This window comes from Rhipicephalus microplus, chromosome 8 (genome assembly GCF_043290135.1).
Source record: "Rhipicephalus microplus isolate Deutch F79 chromosome 8, USDA_Rmic, whole genome shotgun sequence".
Lineage (NCBI taxonomy): Eukaryota > Metazoa > Arthropoda > Arachnida > Ixodida > Ixodidae > Rhipicephalus > Rhipicephalus microplus.
Window position 1 is genome coordinate 134978082 of NC_134707.1, and position 26682 is coordinate 135004763.

Genomic DNA, 26682 nt, shown 5'->3' on the forward strand with positions numbered 1-26682 from the left:
TGAAGCGGTAGACAGAAATACACAATTACGCACATAAAACAATGCAAACACTGTTTTTATGTGTGTGATTTTGTCCGTTTGTGCAATGCGTTTTGAAATTATCGTGGCTCACCAAGTAACCCATCGGAACATATTAGGTAGATACTGACCTGCGAAACGGGGAGGCTTTCGCAGTTGCTTTCAGCAGCAAGCCTGGCGTCATTTCCAGGCACAGACCCACGGAAGTGGTGTATTCGCCAATAAAATGGCCACGTTACTACACAAGAACCTGGAGTTCTTTTTTCTGCAATGGACGAAAGTGCAAGCTTACTAATAGTGACCGAAGCAAGTCGAAACGATATTCTGGGCTTGTGTATGACACCACCTTATTGCACAAGGCTTTGAACAGCGCCATATTTGGGTTGAATTGTTGGGCATGCTGCATTTGATATTCAAATTCAATAAGAGTATCCAGTGGCAAGACGACAGCATCAGCTTACGCAGAGCCCCTACTTGGTAGTCACACCATAACGATAAAAAATCTTAGGTACACTGGGTATCTCTAGAGGTAATGTTTTCACATCCAGGCTTGTCTCCTGCAAGGCTTTAATCCCTGAGGACAAGTTCATTGGTTGAAGCATTGGCTTCAGGAACACCCTGTCTTCCAAGTTTTTATTTTGTTGTTCTTTTTCCATCGCTTTAACCTTTCATTTTCTGCTGGACTTGCACAATAAAGGTGCCTAAGAGAGGCCATGTGGACGACCTTATAATTCATCTATGATGTTGCCCCGAAAAGGCAATGCAATCAACGCAGGTGTAAATTGGTTTAAATTGACCACTAAATATGCATGCGAGAGGTTTTATGCGGGACACGTTGCCAAATTACACCGAAATGCTCGTAAGAAGCAGAGCTTCTTCGCACCGTTTTCCGCAAAAAACATTTGTTTGGTGGCAGCATTCACATGCAGAGCGTAAGCTTCTCGGCAGTGCACAGGCAGGATATTCAAGTCAAAATCGTCACCTACACTTGCTTTGCAAATTTTTGATCTTAGTGTTTAGCTGGGATCACGTCCTCACAATGTCGTACCTGGCCAGCGTCTCTGTGATGGCAAAGTAAATTTTCCAATTCCACTTTTGTCCACAAAGGTCTGGGAGCTATTCTTCTCAGAGCGTCATCAAAGTCAGCGTCTCCTTTTCGGTCCAGCTCACGCACTCACTGGAACATGCCATCTCTTTTTTTATTTATTTCTTCTTTGTTTAAACAGAGTGAAGTGGCGTGTGCGGGCTGGCCAAAGATCGGCAAGCAAAAAATTAAAACAGGTGTAGAAAGCAGGGAAAGTGAGCTCAACGACAACGCCGTAGAAAGTACCAGTGTTGCATTCTTGTTTGCTAAAATTCCGCTAAGAGTGGCATGCATTTCAATAAAAATATTTATTTTCACTGTACACCCTCAAAGCGTTTTCTTTGAGAATTTAGTGCAAACAAAAGATGGCCAGTTTTATTTTCAGTTCAATATGATTTCTTTTATATACTTTAAAATATATCACACTTCGCGAGCTGCGCCATCGAGAGTATGCATTTCTCAGTCAACTGAGTTCTAGCGAAGGCATTTGGTGGCGATTGGCATTTGGACGAATGCCGTTTTGTTCGCCCATGTGTCACCGCGCGAATGGCGATAAATCTGAAGGCATTAGGAGATAAATGCCATTTTTTCTGCCTGTGCGGTACGGGCATGAAAAAGATGTTGCAAGACGCCAATCACGCTGCCGCTGACAGCTTCAAACTGATCCGACTTCATACCACGCTGACGCCAGCTTTCGAGCCGGCAACGTTGTCACAACAACAATAAATCCACGTGGTCAAACAGTTGCAAAACACCAACACCATCACGGCATTCCTTACGCGGCGATACAGAAATATACTCGCGATTACGTAAGCCATCACTCAGCATGAGCACGCCTCTAAATAAATATGGTTAGAACAGAATCGCAGACAGCCCTTCACGGGCTTTCCTCAAGAACCAACTCCCTCTAAACATAATGGCTGAGCCAACTACCTACTACCTATGGACATCATAATCCCGATATATTAGTCAGCCTAAAGGGGACATCAGGTCACTCTTCTACCTTAGGTGACTCCCGGACTCACGCTGAGGCCTCGATACCCTGGTGTTCACATACTTCCCAGGGTTAGCCTGATGTTTGTCTGCCGACAGTGGACCACGCAGAACGCCATGAAGAATGAAGGGGCTGCTTGAAATCCCCCCAAATAGACCCAAAGAGCTTCTTAACCAACTGTACCTTTTTCTAGAAACAAAGACTGCGCTCTTGAGGAAAACACAAACACCCCCCCTGCTGAATGACATTAGACTGCAAAAAATACAACAGGCAACGAATGCACCTCATTGCCAAGTGTGTGGTTCAGTACCGACTCTATTCCACACATACTGGCTCTGTCCTAGAGCCAATACACCACAACATCAACCACTCTGCTCCTACATACTTACATGGGAGCTCTAGGTTACGAATCTTGGTGAAACAACCTCCTCGTGGACGATTATTCTTAACCGTATACGTACCTTCTTAGGGGAGGCCAGTAAATCCTCACCTTAGAGCTCAGACTCAAATTTAGGTTTGAAAATAAGAAGCTTTTCTTCTCTCTCTGCAATGACAACCGGTGGCTTCACCTTCACTCCAACATTGGCGTCACAAGCCGAGATCACGGTATACCTCCGCCTTTCCACACAACGAATTAACCATGGGCAGCACAGCCCCACCCATTGGTGAAGACTTGATGTTGTCATCCATTGGCAGATTTCGGGCACTTCCGCTTATAATTTTTCTGCTCCATGTGGAGCAAGCCTATTTTATTGGAGGATTGAGAGTGCTCCTGGGTGTTTCATTGGCAGATCTTGAGCTCCGTGATGAGATCCAATCCACGGAGCAACTTTTTCACCACGTGCCTTGAAACGGTGCCAACTTTGGGCGCACCAACAGACGCCGGTCGCGTCAGTAGCGCCTTGCGTCAAGGGTCACATTTCGCTAGCGCAGTGTTCATGGCTACAGCATGCCCACTCAAACAAGAAGAGAGACGCGTGCATCGTGTTCTATTATGACCCTGCCATTCGCGTCAGAGAGAGCGCGTGTGTTAGATTCTCTGCTGTAGCCAGAGTGCAATGCTTCGGCACAGAGTTCGTGGGTCACTCTGAATCCGGAAATGAGTGACACCATAAATGTCTGGCAATAGAACTGCCGCGGTTTTCGCGTAAAACGTAGCCTCCTTCAACAGCACATTAACACACACCTTGTTCGCTCAGATATCATAGCGCTTCAGGAACCTCAAACGTCGCCCATATTTCCAGGTTATGAGTCCTATAATAGTCCATTGGAGGCAGAGCGTCGATTTGGTTGAAAAAGTGCTAACCGTAGTTGGCTTAGACAACGTCCCGGGCACCAACTTAGATCATGTATATGTGGAGCTTATTCTCACGCAAAAAAAAATAAAGGAGAGAAGCGAAATGTCATCATTGTCAATATACATAGAACCCCAAATCAAAAAGCCACTGGTTTTTATGCCACCATCCAAGGTGCCTGCACCCAGGGAAAGGATCTCTTACTGCTCGGAGACTTCAGCGCTCTCGACGAACGCTGTGGTTACAACCATGTGGACGTCAAAGGCAAACACCTTGTGGCTGCCTCCAGAAATTTCAGCTTGAACTGCTTATGGATCCCGCATTCCCTTCCCGGATTGGGAGCAGGAAGTGCAGAGACACTTGCCCTGAACGCACCTTCGCCCTTGGCAGTGCAAACTATAACTCGAAAAATCGGCAGGAATAATTTGGCAGCGACAACTGCAATCTCCGCACAAATGTTAGAGTGCCGTACGTCGACCATTGCAAAAGCGCACATCACACACTGGAACAACTTCCGTCGTGAGAGCAAACATTTAAACGACAGACTTACAAGCCTCACCGACTGGTGCGCTCAACTTGAAGAAATTCGAGAGCGTTGTACTACCACCATTAACAGAAACCCTGCACTGCCGGAAGTGGACGGCCATCTGCTACATCTTTGGGAAGCCCGAAGGAATCTCATTCGCAGATGGAGGACGCACAAACATATTCGACGCCTTAAGATAAGGATAGCAGCACTCACCACTAAGGCAGGGCAGTACGCTGCAGAACTGGTGTGACTCAATCGGGCCCAGTTTAACGACTCTCTTCGAAGCTCACTGAGCACAGCCCACACGTGACACATTCTTCAAGCTTTGATTGACCACACCAGCACTTAAAATGAGACGAATAAGTCAGGCATGCACCTCATTAACACCTTTCATGGTACGGACGATGAGCTGCTGAATCAAGTCTAGCGCAATTGCTTTGGTGATTTTTACTCAGTTCTAACTCAAGCAACGTATCGAGGACGTGCCAAGTACACTTTCAACCGACCAATAACGGTGTATGATGTTTATGCAGCCATCCGCAGCAGCAACCGCAACACAGCGGCTGGGGCAGACGGAATCACGTACTCCCCTGTCAGAAACCTCAGCGGCATCACCGTACAAGAAATCATGGCGGTTTTCAATCATCATGGGCAAACTGGCACACTTCCGCTTCAATGAAAGCACGCGGAGGTCATAATGATGCCGAAGTCATGCATAACGCTTGAGATCGAAAACCTCCGACCGAATATTCTTCACTTCCTGCCTTGGTAAACTCTTCGAACGCGTCATCACATACCGCGTGCAAGAATATCTTGAATACAATGACCTTTTCCTGCACTCAGTGAACGGGTACCAGGCACAGCTTTAAACACAGAATGTACTGCTTCAATTAAAAGAACTCACTGATAGCTCCCCCCAATAAGGAGAAAATAATATGATCGCTTTAGACATTAGGGTGCCTTTGATAACGTTAGCCAGCAGGCCATACTTGAGGGCCTCGAGGCTCTTCATTGTGGGCAGAGCGTCTACAGTTATGTTGAGACATTCATGTAGCACCGCACCGCCGCGGTTGGTCTCTGCTCTATTTGATCACATGTTACTAGGGTTTCTAACAAGGGCACCCCACAGGGCTTAGTGATTTGCCCGCCACTATTTATTGTAGCTAAGCTTGGCTCGGCACACGAACTCCACCGCATCGGCGGCATTCATCACGCAACGTACGCGGACGATATCACCGTCTGAGCCACGCATGCGTCCATGGAGAAAAATATTATAACCTGCAGCAGGCAGCCACATGTGTCGAACAATAGGCCCAGGCACGAGGCCTGGGCTGTGCAACAGAAAAATGTCAGCTTCTACGAATTTATTGACGCAGGCTTCCACCATCGGCCCAGAACGACCAAGGCTCCCGCCTTCACGTCGTCCCTGCTGACCAACAAAACTCAGAGAAAGCCACCGTCCGAATGTTAGGCATGTGGATTCAGTCGAACCACCATGTGAATCACACACTTTTCCTCCTCCGCACCGCTAAACTACAAGTGGCCTGAATGGTATCTCGGGTAGCCACTCGTCGCCATGGCATGCGTGAGGAGGCCACCCTGAAACTCATACGTAGCTTCGTGGTCAGTAAGGTTACATAACGCTTGCCCTACCAATGCCTCATCCAAAGCGAACAGGACAACGTAGACGCAACGATCTGCAAGACTTACAAAGCGGCACTCAAGCTACTACCCAGGCACTCGCTCAAGCAGGCTCCTTGCATTGGGTCTGTAGAACACCTATGCAGAACTTTGTGAAGCAAAACTCGCCACACAACTGCAGCGGCTCACGCGAACACCTACAGGCCGTGAGCTGCTCCTACGCTTCGGCTACATCGGCCAGTTTCATGACACAGCTCACCGCAAGACCATTTCTGACCAGCTTCTTGCCACTTATAAGGCCGCTCCCATCCCCCCTCAATATGGATCCCCGATTGCATCAGGGCCGGCGGAAAGCCAAAATGCAAGCCCTCGAACGCACTCGTCCGCACAACAATACTACGTACTATGTTGACTCCACCAACTACGGTCATGCAAACAATAAAGGTAGTAGCCACAGTTGTGGACCATACACTGGCATTACGTCCCAGCGCTTTCGTGCAGTTCTTGAACATCTCCGAGGCTGAAGAAACTGCGAACGTGCTTTCTCTCGTTCGGTACCCAAAAGCTACCAGTCGCTGCGCCTTTTTTCACAGCCATGGCCCACCTCAATTTTCTTTCTTCAATAAATGGAAATCGATACCTGCGTTTGCCTTTCAGGCTCGAGTTGGAGTAGTCAATGGCTGAACAGCTGACCATGGTTTACCAGGACGAAGATAAACAGGCGACTGTGCGCGCGAATTCCGAATAATTTGAGGCTTCTGGTGGAGCGGTTCCTCGTCATCTACTCTTCTCAAACCGGAAGCCGGTAGCAGATGGTGCATCCCACTATCCTTTGCTCTTCTACTGGTCACCTAATTTGTTTCACTTGCTCATAGCAAATAACTTGAAGGCGCGCATGACTGCTTCTAACGTACATGTTCAATTGAAATTACGTCACCTACACTTCCAAGATCACAATTTGGCACACACGGTTGATACACGCGTTTGTTCGTAGTGATTTGCAATGTTTATAGACTGTCGCACCACCTAGCGGAATTCAGGAGCGTCCTCTCAAGGATGATCAGAGAGGCGGACGCTCCTAATGCTTTCTTGCTGTTCTTTGTTCAGCGGTGCTAGCTGCAGTGTAACGTGTTAGCAAGAAACGAACACAAACCACTTTGTATCTTTCGTGCATCAGTGAATATACCGGACCATTCGGGCACAATATATTTGGTTTGCCCTTGCGAGACGCGAAGTGTTTACGTGCGTATAGTATTCGTCAGTGCTTTTGTATTGCATGAACTTTTACACGAACTTTTATTTTATGTGCAAAGTAGCGCCAGGTCACGATCTGCGCTTCCAAACCATGGCCAACGCTGCGCTGCTTGTTTTAGACGTTTGTAGATAGATGACAGCTCAGTGCAAGCGATTGTTTGGGTATTGGAGCAAAATGATCTCCGCACCCTCAAATAAAATTGGTAAATAACACCGTGTGAGTGTTGTGCATGGTGAATGGTCGACGTGTTGTATGTGCTATCGGAGTGGTTTGGCGGAGAGAATAACTTAGATTACTTTTAGCATTGATGTTCAAATAAACCGCCTTGACAACGAGGATTTTTCACTGAACGTAGATGGTTGCCCCAGGGCGCTGAGACTGACAGTGACGATGAACGATCAGCTGCTAGCTCACCAGCAGAGAGTTGAATTTCACGTCCCATGACGCGTTAATGTTTTTTCACGCTCATAAGTCACTTTAATTGCATTTATTATAAAGTATCCTTCAGCTAACTCAAAATAAAAGGATACTTTTTCTTGTGCATTCAATGTACTTCAGTTACAGTGGGATTCACAAAGTGCCGCGTGCCACCAACACGCTCGAGCCCGACCAGCGAAGCGAAATAGTTAGATCAATATTATATGCAGTTACGACTACAGTCGACGCTAAGTTTTTCTTCACTTCACCGGTGCTGTCTGAACGAGGTTGTTGGTCAACAAATTTTCCTGATTTCGACGTCGCGCAAAGCATACGCGTGTCGATATCCTTGTTTAGATCACACTGATGAAACCTGCAACATTCGAGTGAAGGGAATGGAACATTGTTAAAGTCTGATTAAGGCTATGACACAAGCCTAATGGGAATTGAAATGCTCTTGTTTCGTTGAACAAGCAGCTACATGATACTTATAGCTCAAGTAATGACGACGGCGTATTATGTTTGCAAACCATCGCATTGAAATATTATCGCAATTGTTCATCGTCGTTCTTGCGGCGTTCCAAGTTTACAGTAAAAAAAGCACGTCCGCTTTGGTTAGCACGGCAACACGTTCAATGTCATTGGCATGTGCGTTGATAAAGCGGCTGTTTAGCAGTGTTATAATCATGCTGACCGGCAGCATTGATCAACGGCACTGTTTACAGCAGCGGTGACCAGCATCAAGTGATAGTCACCGGCAGAATTCGGTCCTGTGCAGCCGCGACGGTGCGCTACTCGCTGTAGTGTTGTACTACTGCGGCAAATTCACCAGACCGGCTCGGCACAAACGATCTCGAAGTGCCGTTCAGTCCATACGTGAGTTTGATGTCGCGTAGTTTTCTGTAGCACGCACAGAAATACGCAAAGCATCATTGATACACGGTCGATCAGGTGACACTACTATCCTTTTCACTGCGGCAAGAAATGAGGTAGCGAACATTCAGCAGTTCGTACCGGTTGGGAAACTACTTTGGCTCGATATACCTTCATTTGACGATCAAGAGTTGATCCGGTGAAAGCGGCATGGGGAGTACTTCCGTGCGTTCCATCTTTTCCTATCCGAGCTCACAGGTTGATCATCCTTCCGCAGCCATCTTGGATTGCACAGCGCGCCACCTATAGGCCATGGGCATTTCGAATACACTTTATTTGGCTAATAACCGTGTCTGTATGATTAGCCAAGTGTGCAAGCTTCATAGGCTTTGTGCTATTGTTTGAGTGCGCCCAATGAATTCTATTACAATCGAATTATTTGGTGGGTTCTATGTCCATCCCTCATTTCCTTCAGCGACGTTCATACCTCCCCTGCGCATGCGCATCCCTCTCTCTATTCTCTCTTACGCTCCGCTCTCTCTCCCCCGAGTGGGCGGTGAGAAAACGAAGTTTTACCTGCGTATAAACAATGATTTCGTAGCCGTTTATCGTCGTTCTTGCGGCACTCCAAGTTTCGAGAACCCAAAGCACGTCTGCTTTGGTTAGCACGGGAACACGTTCGATGTCGTTGGCGTGCGCGTAGATGAACCGTTTGTTTAGCAGTGCTATAGTCATGCTAACCGGCATTGCTGGTCAACGGCACTGTTCACGGCAGTGGTGACCAGCATGAAGTGATAGCCACCGGCAGAATTAGTCAAGTAGAGGGGGTTCTGAATGTTGGTACACCTGCTTAAGGCGATGTAGACGAGCTTTCGTGCGTGCCGTTCACCACCTTCCCGCTGCTTCACATATACACAAGGTGCTCTTTACCGGGATCTTTGTCATTTGTTTTTCAAGTAAATGCATCTTACTGTTAGTTACTGGCTATGTTTGTGAGGTGTGCCTGTGTGCACAAAGATATGACGTACTGTTTGCGCAATAAATTTAGTTGCAAGTTGGTGTTTCTATGTTTTGCTGCAAGGGTGCATGGTCTAGTCAGGCGTCTTTCTAGCCTTTAGTCGTGTTCTTCAAGGCTAAGGCTAACAATTTTGCCTTGAATAAAAAGAAATAAAAAAAAAAAGATAAAGTGCGCGAAATACCTCTTTACGGCCCCCTTTGCTGTCTCCAGAATTCCGCAACATTAGCATTTGACAAAGGTGAGTAAGCAGTGCCTAGCCGCTATAGCGTCATAATGTATGAAAATACAATTTCATGGTCTCCCATTCATGTATTCGCCTTCACTACGCGAATAACAATTTCAACAAAAAAATATAGTGCAAAGTTTTATTTGTGCCTTCCATGTGACCACGTGACCACTCACGCACGTCACCAAGTGGCGTGTGCGTTCTTGTACAAGTAAGTTTGAAGGACGCATATCATGTTGAAACTAGCTTTCTCCAAAGGTGCAAGTGGCCAGGGCATGCAAAAGCGCCCTATATTGAGAAGACACAGGGAAGTAAGTATCTGGGTGACCACACTGATGACATGCTTTTATGCTATAGTAAGTTTCAAGATCGCAATCTAGCCCATCTAGTGGGTCCAGGTTCGCTAACGGAACAGATTCGTCGGAACCGAAAACATTTCTGTACTCACTAGTTTTCTTTAAGACAACAACCCTGCTAATGTTTAGGGGCGTTGCCAAAGCTGCAACGGGATCATGCATTCATATATAAATACGTTTGTGATGATCAGCGGCTCCTATTATTCACCGTTGTAGAAGCACGCTATGGTAATGCCAAATGCGCAAACATGTCAGCTCACGCGAATCACGTACGTTTGTGCACTTTGCCTTTTCTGATCGTTTCAACTCATTGAAGTCAAACCGTTGTTGTTTTACGCTTAGCCTAATTATCTATTGGGTAGGACCTAGACTCCACGCGTGAAAAATTTTTGAAAGAATGTCGCTTACAGAGGCTTGTATATCAATAAGTCGCCTGCTGACGGTACAAACCTAGCTCTATCATGTGACTTTTCTCAAGCAATTTACGTATACGCAAACGCATCTTAAAAAGTAACAACTTGCGCAGGTGAGCGCATACTTCGACTATTGCGACCGTGAGATCCCCCATCGGCGTCGCAGCGACATCACGCGGTTCTTTGACATGGGCTACCTGAACAACGTGCACCATGACCAGACCATCGCTACTATTGGCCCAGATACGCAAGCGAGTGATATGGTGCGTCTGGAGCGCTTCAGCTGGGACTTTGCCAAGGGAGCGGAAGAGAGCCGCCAGAAGATTGACCATTATGCTCGCCTCTATGCCAACGCGTTTGAACCAGACGAGATACTGCCTCAGGGTACGTAGTGCTGCCGCTGATGTTGCTGATACTCCTAGTAATAGTACTGGTGAGAGCAGTATTAGCACATATACGGCTGCTACATTTACGACGCACGGCCATCTCTTCACCTATACTTATATTTAGAATTTTTTTCGTTGTGTATTATTTGAACCGGATAACCTTACGCAGCTCGTTTCAAAGAAATTCTGGTGTTGGCGTCGCTGACAGCGTCTCCATTTGTGAGTGAGAAAACATTATCTTGTCCTTGACAAAAAATAAATAAAAATCTGCCAATAAAATTGAAACAAACTTCAATAGGAATGAGAATCAATCCCAGGCTCTGCGTGGGAACCAGGTGTTATACCAGAAAGGCGCGCCAAAATAGAAACTGATACGAAAAAAAAAACATTATGAATTTCACGTACTTCAAGTTGCCATTATATTGCGTCCAGACAAAAAGCGAGGCCTTATGTTTACACCTATTTTGTTCATGTAGTAGAAGGAACTTCTTCAATCCACGTCTTATTAAGTGATAGAAGCATAGAATCGCGTCAGGCGTCTAGTTTTCTGAAATGCCCAGCAAGTGGGTGTTAGAAAAGCCCAGTCATTACAGGGCGCTCAAACTTATGTTCGCATGTTGTTTCACGCACGCGCAAAGGCCCTTTTGCTGATTCGCAGAAAGAATTATGGCGCAGTGGAACTGTACTTGCAACTGTACTTGCAGTAGACTTTCTACGATAGTTTGAAATGGCCAGTGTTGCACGCACAGTCGTTCGTTCTTTCACGGTACGGTTGAGACACGCACCCAGACCGAATCTAGGCTAGTTATAAAGAAGGTGATTCGCAGAGGGCCCGGTTACGCTATTGTGGTCTACTCTTAAAGGCGAAGCTCTGGCATTCTACAAGTTTTGTCACTGTTGTTTAATTGTTGTCACATAATATACATAATACTCAACGGCGTCACCTCTGCCATATCCACCATAGCTACTGTTTTAATAATAATAATAATAATAATAATAATAATAATAATAATAATAATAATAATAATAATAATAATAATAATAATAATAATAATAATAATAATAATAATATTATTATTATTGTTATTATTATTATTATTATTATTATTATTATTATTATTATTATTATTATTATTATTAATATTGTTATTATTATTATTATATACTAATTATTAGAAATATACTTTTTATTTGCCCTGCATTATGAACTCACTCGGGTAACGTTCAAGGCTGTACCACAAATTTGCTTACGATCGTTCGTCTGCTAGCCCGTCACTGCTAGGCGAACAAGATCAGAGCCTACATATATGAGGTATTCCAGCTGCTTATAGCAGCTTTTATGTGCCCATGGCACTGTATAACAGTGTTTGCACAGAAAATAAATTGATAAATAACCAAACGAATGAATGAACCAGTTGCGGGAAGCGGAGTCGTCATTGCGGTCGCCGCTGTTGGAATTTGGCGCAAAGCTAGAATGCGCACCTCAATGTAGATGACTCTGCTCCTCCTCGCTCGCCTCATACATCATAAACGCGTTTTCGCACAAGAAAGTACGCAATGCCAGAAATAGTCTAGAAGTGTCATGGGAATACAGTGTACCATTCGTAGTAGCCGCTTGCTCACTCCCGCTGCCAATCACATTCACAACACGCGCGCCAAGCGTCGCTAGAGCAAGATCGTGCTGCAGCGCCACTAGTTCTCGTGACCGTCCGCCTCTCCGGCGGAGCTTTCAAACTGAGTTTATTCTAGTAACGTCGGTGCCAACACCCCCTAGATTCCTGAGGCCTTTCCGATGGCTGAGTGACGTCACCCAGTGAGCCCTTGCGGGCGCTGCGTTCCGATGTTCCGGATCGTCGCTCTCCCTTCTACTGAAGATGTAACAGCCTGTGATGGGTGCGAAATACTATGTCATGTATTTGAGAAGCTTTCTCAGAAACAAGTGAAGCATTCTGAAGGTAGCTTCACTCTCGTAAGAAGAAACCGTACGACAAAACATGAGTTTTATTCCGTTAAAACATAACTTTTTCTTCAGTTTAGCTGATTTCCGTGCTGCGGCCTTCTTCTGCGCATTGTCAAGGATACTGTCAGTTTTCAGCCTGCAGACGTTGTTCAAGACAGCATTGGTCTCTGTGCGAACTACAAAGTGCAAGATTGTTTGTGCGGTGTTGCCATTTAAAGATGTTCAAATGTCGATTTGTGATTATAACAAAGAAAATGCTACTGAAGAGACGATACCGCATTGGTCACTGCATGAGATAAAGTCTTTGGCATATTCTCTCAATGAAAGTTTCTGCAGAACTAGCTTCGTTACTAGAACCATGTCAGAGCGCTACGTCAAGTACAGCACTTGGAAACAGCGCTACCACAAGGAAGCGATCAGAGTTTCATTCTGATCTAAACATCAAAAAGTGAGAGATCTGGGAGATGAATCAATAAGCATTTAATGTAAGGAGAAGTGTTTTCTTTTAGAACAAGCCTTACGCACTTGTTAGTGATAGGTACTGTCCAAAAATTATTATTGCAGATTCCTGGCAGCTCCGTCATGAAGTCCGTATATGAAGACACCTTCTTTCTCTTTTTGCTAAAATTGTCCAGACTCAAGGGACCTGTTTATAGCTTCTTGCAAAGTAGCGCTCTGCCTTCTTGCGATCTTCCTCGCTGGCGATTCAAGACGTGTTGGCTTTGAGGACAAGTATTTTGGACAGTTTGGAAAGACAGCGGGTACAACATCGTGCTTCAGCTTGCCTTTCTCCCATTCTACTTTCAATCATCGTTCATCTTGACGTGAGAGCGTTGTTATAAAATCATCTGCTTGGAAGTGCAGCTTTCAAATATGTGAGCGAAAAGAAAAAGGCGGCTGTTATGAACTAGTTGCACATGAAACACTATACGCGTATATATAACCGGCGAATAGCTACTCCTTCATTATCATTTAACTATAGTATAAACACAAAGAGTTTTTTGTACTTACACTACAGTTTCCAAATAGATTAAAATAATGAATGCTTATGCAGGGTCCCATTTACAGTTACGCGCGAGTTGTGCTTAATTCGCTCCAACAGCGTCAATAAAGCAGCCTTCCAGGGTTATATAACTGTAGCAAATCCGACGTACCGTGATTAGCCAGCCTTGATACGTTTATTTGTCACATGCGCACGAGTCCAACCAATATGTCTTGTGCTGACACAGCAAGGGAAGCGTAGCGTCCTGTTTGGGGCGCGTGGTCGACGCGGCACGATCAGGTGTGAAAAAAAAAACAAGGGAGGAAGGGGGGATAGCGCACCGCCTGCTGCGACTGTGTTCAGTTTTCCCCGTCGTCTCTAATACTGAGACTCAATCTCCTCATTGCACAGCAGCGCACACAGCAAGAGAACGCGCCCAGACATTCTGAAATGCTCGTTTTACGTTCATTAGGTTAATCAAAACTGCCAACGGAGCTCACGCACTCGCGAAATGCACCACGGATGACACTAAATCCTCACGGAGAAGCCACAACTACAGGGGCAAATTTCTTCGCTAAATTTGGCGGCAGTTAGGCAACAACGACCCCCAAATTCTGGCAATTGACTTATGAAACACCAAAAAGAACCTTGCCCTCCGTTGCACCCAGGAACACAACACTGACCCATGTTGCACGAACTTGCATGCAGTCGTTGACATCCTTGCAATTCGCGCCAAACCTCACATCGGGCGTTAACACGTGCACGCTGAAAAAAAGAATGCTCCCACTGATACGAAGAACACTGAATAGAGCGCGAACACACGCCATGAAGAACACAAATCATACAGCAGCTTTGTGCACACGCACTGCCTTGCCCGGGTAAGCGCGCCGAGAACAGACGTGGCGCCAGTGTAGCCAGATGCTTTTCCAGTTTTTCCGCTGGACACTCTCCGTAACGTAGCACGTGGTTAAAGGACAATGTGAAGAGGCCTTACGAATCTTTGAAGTGTCTTGCCTGTGCCCTTTCCCTCTTTTATCTGGCATTCCTGGCTGCGCATCGCCTCCTTCTCTCTCTTTTACCGGACATTCCCCTTTTCTTTCCTTAAAACGCCGACGCAGGCAGCGTCTCCTAGCGACTTTCTTGGTTGTAAACACTGATTTCTCGCCCTGCACAACCTTTCACTGGTCACTCTTTCTACAGGCACAAGGTCTTGACTTCCAAGGTGAATGCCGGGGGAGATTTTTCCTATGCGTTGTTGAGAGAGTGAGAGAGAATAGATTTTATAACACACAGTGGGCCGGCAGTTTAGGCTTGGTGGCTTCAAGTGGTGGCGCCGACTCCCTGGACTCGGGTGGCATCCTCGGCCTGCGGAATGACCCCGAGCTAGGCGTTCAGCAGCGTGTTTTGGAAGGCCGGCTCCTAGTGACAGCAGCGCCGATGACGAAGGTCCCCCGAAGCTCCCGCAGCCGGGGCGGCGGCGAGAACGAACGAGCTTGAGGCTACCTGTGGTCTGAACTTTACATTGCGATCGGCAGCGTTTTGACGGCATTTGTCAACCGAACATTCCCAGAGCACGCGGTTGAGAGTTACTCGGTGCCCACATGCTTTACATGTATCGGTGGGGCAGAAGTTCGGGTAGCAGGGGCGTAAGATAGCCGGCTTTGGATAATAATAAGTTTAGAGTAAGTGAAAGCTTACGGCATGGTGTCTGTTTAATTTATCGTGTGCTGGCGGGAACTTATGACTTACGCCTGTATTGCTGGGTGATGTTTTGGAATGTTGTCAGACGATCACCCCACGACCATAGTGATTCCTCTGCCTGTATATCTGTCAAAGTGCCTCGATACAGCATACCCAATGCCCCGTTATCGGAATGAGAGCCGGCCGCCATATATTGGGCTGCGGCTCAGTGAGAGAGACTTTGAGCCACAGCGTGAGCCACCTCGTTTTCCGCGAGCGGGACGCTGGTGTTTTCACAGTCCATAGGAGGAAAACTGTTGGAATTTGTGTTTGCGTGCGCGACGCCGCACAATTGAAAAATGCAGGCCACTTCCCGCGACAAATTGCCGTGCACGAAACCTCCAAATCGCTTATCAAGATCTCTGCTTTCAGCACCACTGTGAGAGGTAAGGCTATCGCGGCTTTTAAATGAGCATTTCTCAGAAAATTTCGGCGACATTGAGCGTTTCTATCTATCTATCTATCTATCTATCTATCTATCTATCTATCTATCTATCTATCCATCTATCCATCTATCTATCTATCTATCTATCTATCTATCTATCTATCTATCTATCTATCTATCTATCTATCTATATATCTATCTATCAATCTATCTATCTATCTATTTATCTAACTAACCGCCTACGACAATTAGCTCTCCTGGCCATTTAGAAAATGGTATCAATACCAAGCTTGGTATGGCGTAACATGACTGTATGAAGAACATGTTTTACTAGCCATAACATGAAAATCATGACACGTATGTCAGGAATGTTATGATTTACATTACATGGTTCAGCAGCCCTTGCGGTAGTTTCGTTCACATGGCATGTTGCAAAACTGGTATGGTATGACATGATGGCATGACGAACACAAGAGACAGATCTTAACATGAAAATCATGACATGCGTGTCATGTAACAACATGACAACATGCCGCGCTCATGATTCGCTCGTGGCTGTTTCGCTAGCGTCACCTATACCTGACTTGGTATTACAGTACTTCAAGGATGACGCATATATGTTACTGGTGCAAACATGAGAGTCATGAGATGCGTGTCATGTAAGTACATGCCAAGCCCATGCTGCGCTGGCGGCCGTTTCTCTAGCTTCACTTATACAAAATTTGGTATTACGGGACGCGAACGGATGACAAAGGTATGATACTGTTGCAAACATGATAACATGATATGCATGTCATGTAACTACGTGCCACGCTCATTATGCTCTGGCGGCCGTTTCGCTAGCTTCACTTTTACCAAATTTGGTATTACGGGACGTGAAATTTGATGACGAAGCTATGCTAGTGGTGCAAACATGACAAACATGAGATGCGTGTCATGTAACACCATGACTACATGCCACGCTCATGATGCACTGGCGGCCGTTTCACTAGCTTCACTTATACGAAATTTGGTATTACGTGACGTGAATGGATTACGAAGTTATGATACTGGTGCAAACATAATAAACGTGAGATGCATGTCATGTAACAACACGACTACATGCTACGCTCATGATGTGCTCGCGGCCGTTTCGCTAGTTTCACTTATACCGAATTTGGTATTACGAGGCATGAATGGATGGCGAAGGTAGGATACTGGTGCAAACATGATAAACATGGATGAATGTCATGTAAAAAAATGACTACATGCTACGTTCATGATCAGCTCGCAGCCGTTTCGCTAGCGTCACATGTACCAATTTCGGTACCCCGCAGGGGCGCCTGTGAAAGCAGGCGTTTGGTGTGTAGCGACACCACGGACCCGAGCTAACGGGGGAGTTTCTACTCCCTCCCACGCCTAGCCGTGCGTGGCTTTGCCGTGTCCGGGGAAAAGGGGATCCTGGGGGTTGAGCCGACCCTGGGTGATTGGACCTTTAAGGCCCCCTGGCAGAGGCAACACACCTCTTTGGCCCCGGCTTCACGTAGACGGCACCCCTGGGCTGACCCACCCAGGGGAAATCGGCAGTCGCCTTTTCCTATCTCTCTCTCTCCCTACATCTTCGTCTTTATCTCTTACTGTTTATCTGTCCTGTCTTCTACTCTCTTCCGTTTACTTCCAAACTTCCTGGCGGCTAGGGTTAACCCTGTGCAAATAGCCTACCTTGGTCTAGGTGCATTGGGTTATAGTGGCGTTGTACGGCTGGCGTCTGCAGGTTTCAGCATCCGCAAACTTGTAGCGTCCCCTCGTTGGGCTCCGTGGTGGGTGGCCGCCAACGCTGCTGAACAAAAATAAGACAGGCATGCACAGAGCATTCCCCTTACTATCTGATCGTACCGGCTTAAAGCGGGTACGCACCGATGATATAAACTTTTTTAACCAGCCCAAAGAAACATATCCTCACTATCATGTTATCCACTGTGAAAAAACTGAAAAGCAAGCCAGAACCGTCTCTCCTTTCCTGGTTTCTAGGTGTCTTACCGAAACTCTTGGCACAGGATACAAGGTAACCAAAATGGCTAGTGGAGACCTTCTCCTCGAAATCCGTGACAAAGAACAATTTGAAAAGCTAGACCGTCTTTCAGATTTCGGTGGCATACCAATAACCATAACACCACATAGATCGATGAACACAACTCGCGGAGTGGTATCTGACATGGACTTACTTGACTTGACTGAGACTGAACTTTTGGAGGGGTGGAAGAGCCAAAATGTCACAAATGTGCAGAGAATCATTATTAGAAGAGATAATAAGGAAACACCGACGAAACACCTAATACTCACATTTGCATCCAGTAAACTACCGGAATCTGTTCAAACAGGGTACACAAAGACATCTATCAGGCCGTACATACCAAACCCTCGTCGTTGCTTCCAATGCCAGAGGTATGGCCATGGCTCTAAAACCTGTCGTGGTCGCCAGACTTGTGCGCAATGTGGAGTCCTAGGCCACGTGTCTGAGAACTGCAAACAACCGCCACACTGTGTAAACTGCGAAGGAAACCATGCCGCATACTCACGCTCCTGCACATACTGGAAAAAAGAAAAAGAAATAATTACGTTGAAGGTGAAGGAGAACATTACATTTAAGGAAGCACGGCGAAGAGTCGCTCCATTCTATGGAGCTACATACGCTGATGCGGCACGTCAGGGGGCACCGCCGCACCAGCCCTCGCCACTCCTTCGGCCCGCACATACCGAGCCGGAGGTTGTGGCACCTGCCCCCAAGGCGGTTGTAGCCCAGGCTATACCGCCTACTCCCAAACAGAGACCGGAGACTCCAGAGTCCTCGGGTCTCAAGGCCTCACCTCACCAGGCGAGGCCCGAAATTCGAACTAGCAGCCCGCACGTGCGGGCATCCAGTGCCTCCGAGGAGGCAATGGATACGTCGGTACCCGTGGTGCCGAAAGAGCGGCGTGGCTCCTTGGAGCGCGCCAAGAAAACAAAAAAGCCGATAACAGGGCCTGGTGACGGCCCTGTTAAGTGAACTCAAACTACCTGTCTAAACAGCCACTCGCTTTTCGTACACACAGCACTATTTTACATTCACCATGAACACTCAAATTATACAATGGAACGTCAGGGGCCTTCTCAGAAACCTTGACGACATCCAAGAGCTCTTACACGAACACTCTCCAAAAGTGCTGTGTGTACAAGAAACACACCTTAACTCAAAACACACAAACTTTCTTCGTAAATACATTATTTTCCGAAAGGACCGTGTTGATGCTATGACATCATCTGGAGGTGTTGCCATCATAGTGAATCAAGGAATTGCATGCACACACTTACAACTCCAAACATCCCTTGAGGCAGTGGCTGTTCGAGCAGTTCTTTTTGACAAACTGATCACAATCTGCACTATCTACATCCCTCCTAGCTATCAGCTGCAAAAACGTGATTTACACTCTTTAATTGATGAACTTCCGGAGCCCTATGTTCTCCTTGGAGACTTTAATGCGCATAGCAGGCTATGGGGTGACTCTCGGTATGACGCGCGAGGTCGACTGATTGAACAGTTCCTTCTCTCCTCGAGCGCGTGTCTCCTAAATCGAAAAGAACCAACCTATTATAATCTCGCCAATAACACCTACTCCTCCATAGACCTAAGCATAGTATCTCCATCTCTTGTGCCTCTACTCCAGTGGAAAGTCGTCAGTAATCTGTACGGAAGTGACCACTTCCCCATAGTTTTGAGCACAAATACAGTAACTGAGTGTCCATCACGTGTTCCCAAGTGGCTCATAAACAGGGCCGACTGGGAACACTTTTATACCATCGCTCGTCTAGGTTGGAATGACATAAGTACTTTGAACATTGATGTTGCTGTCAACTACTTCACAGCATTTTTGATTGATGCTGCAACAAAATGCATCCCACAAACAAATGGACACCCTGCAAAACGGCGTGTGCCATGGTGGAACTCTGAATGCCGAAACGTGCGCAAACAGCAAAACAGAGCTTGGAGGCTGCTTCGAAACTCACCGACAGCCGAAAATCTTGACACCTTCAAGAAAATAAAGTCTCAAGGCAGGAGAACGCGTCGGCAGGCCAGAAGAGAAAGCTGGCAGAAGTTTTTGTCAGGGATCAATTCATACACACAGGAAGCTAAAAACTGGAACATGGTCGGTAGGATAGCAGGAAAACAAGTACACACACTTCCACTCGTAAACACTCAGGGTGACACCTTGGAAGATCAGGCAAACTTCCTCGGTGCACACTTCGAACAGGTGTCCAGCTCATCCCACTATACTGACACTTTCCAAAAATACAGAACAAGAATAGAAAAGCAGAAACTCGAACACAAATGCACTAGATACGAGGCATATAATCAAGTGTTCAGTCTAGCTGAGCTGCAAATGTCTCTAAACTCCTGCAGTACTTCTGCCCCAGGATCTGACCATGTCGTTTATGAAATGTTAAAAAACCTACCGATCGAAACACGAAAAACCTTACTTTGTTTGTACAATGCTATCTGGTTTTCTGGCACTATCCCTAACTCCTGGAAAGAGGCTATTATAATTCCCATTTTGAAAGAGGGCAAGGACCCTTCTTTACCTTCGAGTTATAGGCCTATTGCACTCACAAGCTGCTTGTGTAAAATCTTCGAAAAAATGATAAACTGCAGACTTGTACATTTCCTTGAAACAAACAATTTGCTCGACCCATTTCAGTGCGGGTTTCGAGAAAGTAGATCCACCACAGACCACCTTGTTCGTATCGAGGCACAGATCAGGGACGCCTTCGTCCATAAACAATATTTTCTCTCTGTATTCCTCGATATCGAAAAGGCTTATGATACTACATGGCGTTTTGGAATTCTAAGAGACCTGTCCCACCTTGGCGTGCGCGGAAGAATGTTCCACATAATCGAAAGTTACCTGTCAAACCGGACATTCCGTGTCCGAGTGGGCACGGCTCTTTCCCAAACATTCGTCCAGGAAACAGGCGTGCCACAAGGTGGTGTACTTAGCTGCACACTTTTTCTCATCAAGATGAATTCCTTGCACTTGTCCATCCCTCGCAATATGTTTTATTGTACATATGTCGACGACGTCCAGCTTGGCTTTAGATCTTGCAACCTGGTAATGTGCGAGCGACAGGTTCAGTTAGGTTTAAACAAGGTCTCCAAATGGGCAGACGAAAACGGATTCCGACTGAACCCACTAAAGAGCACGTGTGTCTTGTTCTCCCGAAAGAGAGGCATGCACTCAGAACCTGACATTGAATTGAACGGTCAACGTCTGTCTGTCAATGTGGAGCATAAATTCTTAGGATTAATCTTGGACAACAAGTTGACCTTCGTACCGCACATCAAGTATCTAAAAACAAAATGTTTAAAAGCCATGAATGTTTTAAAAGTGTTGTCACGTACTACGTGGGGTAGTGACAGGCAATGTCTCATGAATCTGTATCGAAGCCTCATTCGCACCCGCTTAGATTATGGGGCAATTGTTTATCAGTCTGCAACACAAAGTGCTTTGAAGATGCTGGACCCTGTGCACCATTTGGGCATCCGCCTTTCTACGGGTGCTTTTCGCACCAGCCCCGTAGAAAGCCTTTATGTTGAGTCGAATGAGTGGTCGCTTCATCTGCAGAGAACTTACATGTCCTTTGTTTATTTCCTTAAGGTGAAAGCAGATAAGAAGCACCCCTCATACTCCACTATTATTGATTTGTCGAGCTCCATTCTGTTTCAAAACAGGCCTTCGATGAGGCAGCCCTTCTCAGTTCGCCTGAAAAGTCTAGCTGAGGAAACTGGAGTCTCACTTGAACATAGTTTAATGGCTCCTGTAGCATATCTGCCACCGTGGCAATGGCAGACTATAGACTGTGATGTGTCCTTTCTTGAAGTTACAAAACATGCGCCTATTGCCTATATCCGAACATGCTTCCTGGAACTTCAACACAAATACACACGTCCTGAGTTCTTTACAGATGCCTCCAAGTCTAACTCCTCTGTGTCCTACGCTGCTGTCGGCCCATCCTTTTCGGATGCTGGCCCTCTACATCCAGGCACAAGTATCTTCACAGCGGAAACCTACGCGATACTTGTGGCGGCTAAACACATCAAGCAATTACAAATACAAAAAGCAGTAATTTATACAGACTCCCTCAGTGTAGTAACGGCTCTGCACACTCTTAAAAAACACAAAAACCCAGTTCTTGTCTCACTTTACTTCATTTTATGCACACTATACACACTCAAACAACATGTTGTAGTGTGCTGGGTGCCAGGGCACCGTGAGATTCAAGGCAACGTGAGGGCGGATCAGCTCGCTGCATCCGTCCACAAAAGCACTGCCCCTACACCCATATTAATCCCGGCCGTTGATCTTAAGCCGTCTCTCAAACGAAACCTCAGAGTATGCTGGCAGAGCAAGTGGGATACACACACACACAAAACAAACTACACGTTATTAAGCCACGCCTTGGTCATTGGCTGCCTGTATCGAAATCGCGTCATACAGAGGTAATACTAACGAGACTCAGGATAGGACACACATACACGACACACACACACCTTTTGTCCGGTGGCGATCCACCATTGTGTGACAGATGTGGTGAAGTATTGACAGTCCTTCACATTTTAATTGAGTGCAAACAATTGGACACTGTAAGAAAACAACACTTTCCATTACCCTACCGACAACATATACCTTTGCACCCTGCAATGTTCGTCGGTAGGGAACCGCTTTTTAGTCACAAATCATTGTTAGCGTTTTTTAAAGAAATTCATAGTTTTCACATCATATACCCGGGCATCCCGTAGCATGACCTCTCCAGAGAGGTTTTTGCTGCGGTGGTTACACAAGAAAGCACTTGCCTCACGGCCCTTGGACGCAAGGGTATGAACGAGTGAGGCACTTGTGCTAATGCCATACATATCCATCATCGTCTTTTATTATCACCAACTTTTGTCATCTATTCACACCGCACACACCTTTCACGACATGGTCATGATTTTATTACTTGTATGTTTTTACCCGCCTTACCGCGAGGAATTTTATGGCCCTTATACAGCCGCTTATCACAATCATTGTCCATGTTTTTAGTAAGATGAACTGGCGCTCTTTGGCCGTGAAATGGCCCTTGCGCCATAAAACATCAAAAATCATCATCATCATCAATTTCGGTATTACGTGACGCGAACAGCCGACATAGGTAAATGACACGACGAGAGGTTCTTTCTTTAATGAGGAAAGTGAAGAGAAAAGCGCGGAGCTGTTACTGTCTTTCAATACGAAGTCACCGACACGGCTCCGCGCGGGGGAAGGGGTAATGGGAGCTAAGGATTGAGGAGGAAAGTATAGGAGGGAAAGGACACAGAGGACTGTCTCGGACGCAGCCCGCGCTGCCGCCGGGAAAGGGAAAAGCAGTCAGGCGAGCCGGGATGCGGAGGGAACAGGAGCACCACGCGGCAAGGTAAATGACACATCCAAACATGATGATCACGACATGCGTGTCATGTAACCGCATGATTACATGCCACACTGACGATGTGCTCGCGGCCGTTTCGCTAGTGTCACATATGTCAGATTTGGTATTGCGTGACGCCAATGGATGACGAAGGTATGTGACTAGTGGGAACGTGATAATAATGAGATGCGTGGCATGTGAGAACAAGACTACATGCCACAGTCAATGCGCCAATACATTTCGACGTGACGCGGTGCGCGTGCTCACCGGCGTTCATTTCGTCGTGTCATACCGGCGTTGCCACGCCAGGGCCCGGTCCTGCCATATACTCGTAGGCGAACGCCGCGCTGCGTTGCTTTGACGTATGAGCGTCAAAGCAACGCAGATTCGTGGTGGAGGGACGGCCAGACGTGCTGACGCGTGCGCGTCCGCATGTCTGGCATTCTTTCGTCATGAAAAGGCGGAGGCGGAGTGTTGTCCGGATAACGCATCGGTGCAAAAAAATTGCCCGCAGCTTCCCTCGGGGGAACACTGAGGAGGATGCGGACCATATAATTGGTTAACGGGGTGTTAAAGTGCGACTTACTTGGGTCGATGGCTAAATTGGTTAACGTGGTTGTGAAATGGGGTGTTAAATTGCGACTTACTTGGGTCGATGGCTAAATTGGTTAACGTGGTTGTAGGAGGGGGTGTTAAATGAGTGAACAGGTACACACGTATGCGAAAGGGCGGCGCTGGTCGAAGGGACGTCGATCATTGTGTTTGTGGATTCGTTGGAATTCATTTCACCGCGACCTTGGACGTCGACGCGCCATACAAACCAACCGACGAGCGGCAACTGAGCGAGCGAGCGCCGACCTTGAGTATATATACAGCACGACGGCGCATGCACTGTCAGCTGTTGAATGTTCTCGAAGCGCGACGCCACATGCGCGTCCACTGGAGAATCAGGAGAATTGTAGATGTCGAACGCGGTGTCTAGAGGAGGAAGGGTGCACAGATGGTGGAGGAGTGAAGCGCGCGCGGTGTGTAGAAGAGGAAGGGATGCACAGATGGTGGAAGAGTGGGCGACGGCGCATGCGCGCGCGTCAGCTGTCGAATGTTCGAGAAGCGGTGCGGACGGCGCACTACAAGGCGCGAGTATAAGATGCTTCGCATCTAAAAGCAGCAAGTTGCAGTTCGCACCGGTAGCCGTCATGCCGCGCCGATGGACGCTGGTCACGCCTGGCGTCAGGCTATACAGTGCTCACGTTTGGCGAACGTTGCTTCGCTGTGCCCAGCGTGCGCTTGTGTCAAGGCTACATAGGAGTATATTGAGCCCTTCATGATGCACTCGTGGCCGTTTTGCTAGCTCCACATATACCAAATTTAGTGTCACGTGTCGTCAATGGATGACGAAATATATGACTGGTGCAGTAATGATAATCCTGACACGGGTGTCATGTAAAAACATAACAACATACCACGCTCATAGCGTGCCCGTAGCCGTTTCAATAGTCCCACATAGACTAAATTTGGTATCGCGTGACTTGAATAGATGACGAAAGTAAACGACACATCCACTCATGGTAATCATGACACGGAAGTCTTGTACGCCATCATTTACCTCCACCTCGTAACGTTGTGCTGATTTCAAAGTGACATGTAAACATTTCTCATTGGAGCTTCGCATATCATCAATTCCCATTGTACGTGGGATCTTCCATTTTTTATAGTTCCTCTCAACGTAGGCCACTTCGAACGCAAGTTCGAAAAAATGCTTCTCTTGGGGGGTTTTTCAGTCGTATGTTGACAGAACTACATTCAAGGTGTCGTCACTGCAATAAACCTTACTGCATCATGGCACACATGCCTTGGTAATGACTCGCGCTACCTAATGACCCTCTATTCGTTGAAGCTTTCTCGGAAGAGGCCCTCCGGAGCTTATCGCTTCATACTCAACTTCAGGCAACCCAGACGGCCCAAAAAAGGGGCTACATTGCAGTGTCTTTGCCCTGCTTGGACGCAGCCAGCGGTTTGCGCGGGGCCCTGGTAAGGTTTCATGCGAAAGCTCCTCAGGATCACATAAATGTCTGTCTGTCTGTCTGTCTGTCTGTCCGTCCGTCCGTCCGTCCATCCATCCATCTGTCTGTCTGTCTGTCTGTCTGTCTGTCCGTCCGTCTGTCTGTCCGTCTGCCTGTCCGTCCTTCTCTTTGTCTTTCTGTCTGTCTGTCTGTCCGTCCGTACATCCGTCTGTCTGTCTGTCCGTCCATCTGTCTGTCTCTGTCTGTCTGTCTGTCTGTCTGTCTGTCTGTCTGTCTGTCTGTCTAAGTTGCGATGTGTAATAATGCTGGTGCGATGCATTTAACAAAGTGGCTTATGGGCTAGTTGGTTGTGCATACTTAAGATTAATTGCGCGAAAGGAGCACACGGCGGACAGGAGAAAGACGGGACAAGCGCTGACTTCCATCTGAACATTAACAGCCTTCTTGTCAAAAAAAAAAATTCAGTAGGAGGTCAGCACTTTTCTAGTCCTCTTCCTGTCCGCTGTGTTTTCTTCGCGCTGTCAACATCAAGCGATATTATTGTTCACTGCAATCTCACCTTTTGCCCCCCCCCCCCCCCTGTTGCCATACTGCCCTCCGTGTCTAGACACACGAGTGCCTCTGCCAGAAACTCTGTTGGTGAAGGTCTCGGGGTCAGTGCAGCACACTGTCGTAAACGAGGAACTGTGTGTACTCCCCCTCTGTACAGACAGAGAGAGAGAAAAAACAAACTTTTGAGAGCATTGGTTCCAGAAAGAGCAGGAAGGCCCAGGCACGCACGGCCACGGTGGCACCTCCCAGGTTCCTGAAGAAAACCTACACTCGCTGTGATATAGGGGGAGGCGGAGGCCCGAGTGATGGCGCCGCCGCCACGCGTATTGGCGGCTAGATAATGCACTACAACACAGGCTCCTGCGTCTAGCGATTCACGCTCGAGCAGCTCATGTTTGTGAAGCGCAGCGCAGAGGACAGTGAATTATCTCGCTTTCTTAGAACCAACCAAGCAGCCGTTCAGTCACAATTCGTCTTTTTGTGTAAAAAAATACCTGCAGTGCCCGGGGGCGTTATTTCAGGGAGAAAATACACAACGTAAAACATGCTTACACAACAAGAACTTTCCAAAAACAAGGTGGTCACAAAAACATATGATAAAAATGCAGCTATGACAGTAGCAATATGTTCCTGAAAAATGTTTCAGTGCGGCAGTCTGCAACCTCCTGTGAGAGCTGATTCCACTGTTAAGATTGTGAGCGGAAAAAAAGGAGTTCTGATAAATGTTTGTTCTGCAAAAAAATTCTCCTAATTTTAGGGGGTGGTCAGTTCTCTTAGAGAAAAAATGGAGAGTGAAAGGTAAAATTCCTTATCCATTTTGATCAACCCGTGATATATTTTGAATAGCATTTCTAATCTCAGGTGTTTCCTACGTAATAAGAACAAATCTCACCCTAAACAATATTTAGGCGCAGTGACAGTGGCATTGAAGTTGTAGTTGCTAGTCACAAAACGAGCTGCGCCGTTTTGAATGATCTTAAGCATATTAGACAAAGTTTTGGTTTGTGGGTCCCACGCCAGAGAGGCGTACTGTCTGTCTATATATATATGTCGGACATTCGAAAAGGAGAGAAGTT

The 26682-nt window shown here is 46.8% G+C and overlaps 1 protein-coding gene across 1 annotated transcript; it reads left to right on the forward strand.

The window, feature by feature from the left end:
* The first annotated feature begins 9579 nt into the window (after positions 1-9579).
* On the forward strand, positions 9580-10766 carry LOC142768752 (uncharacterized). Its single transcript, XM_075870752.1, has 2 exons — positions 9580-9661; positions 10233-10766. The coding sequence occupies exons 1-2, from the start codon at positions 9584-9586 to the stop codon at positions 10509-10511; spliced, it is 357 nt and encodes a 118-aa protein (XP_075726867.1). The 5' UTR covers positions 9580-9583; the 3' UTR covers positions 10512-10766.
* The last annotated feature ends 15916 nt before the right edge of the window (positions 10767-26682 follow it).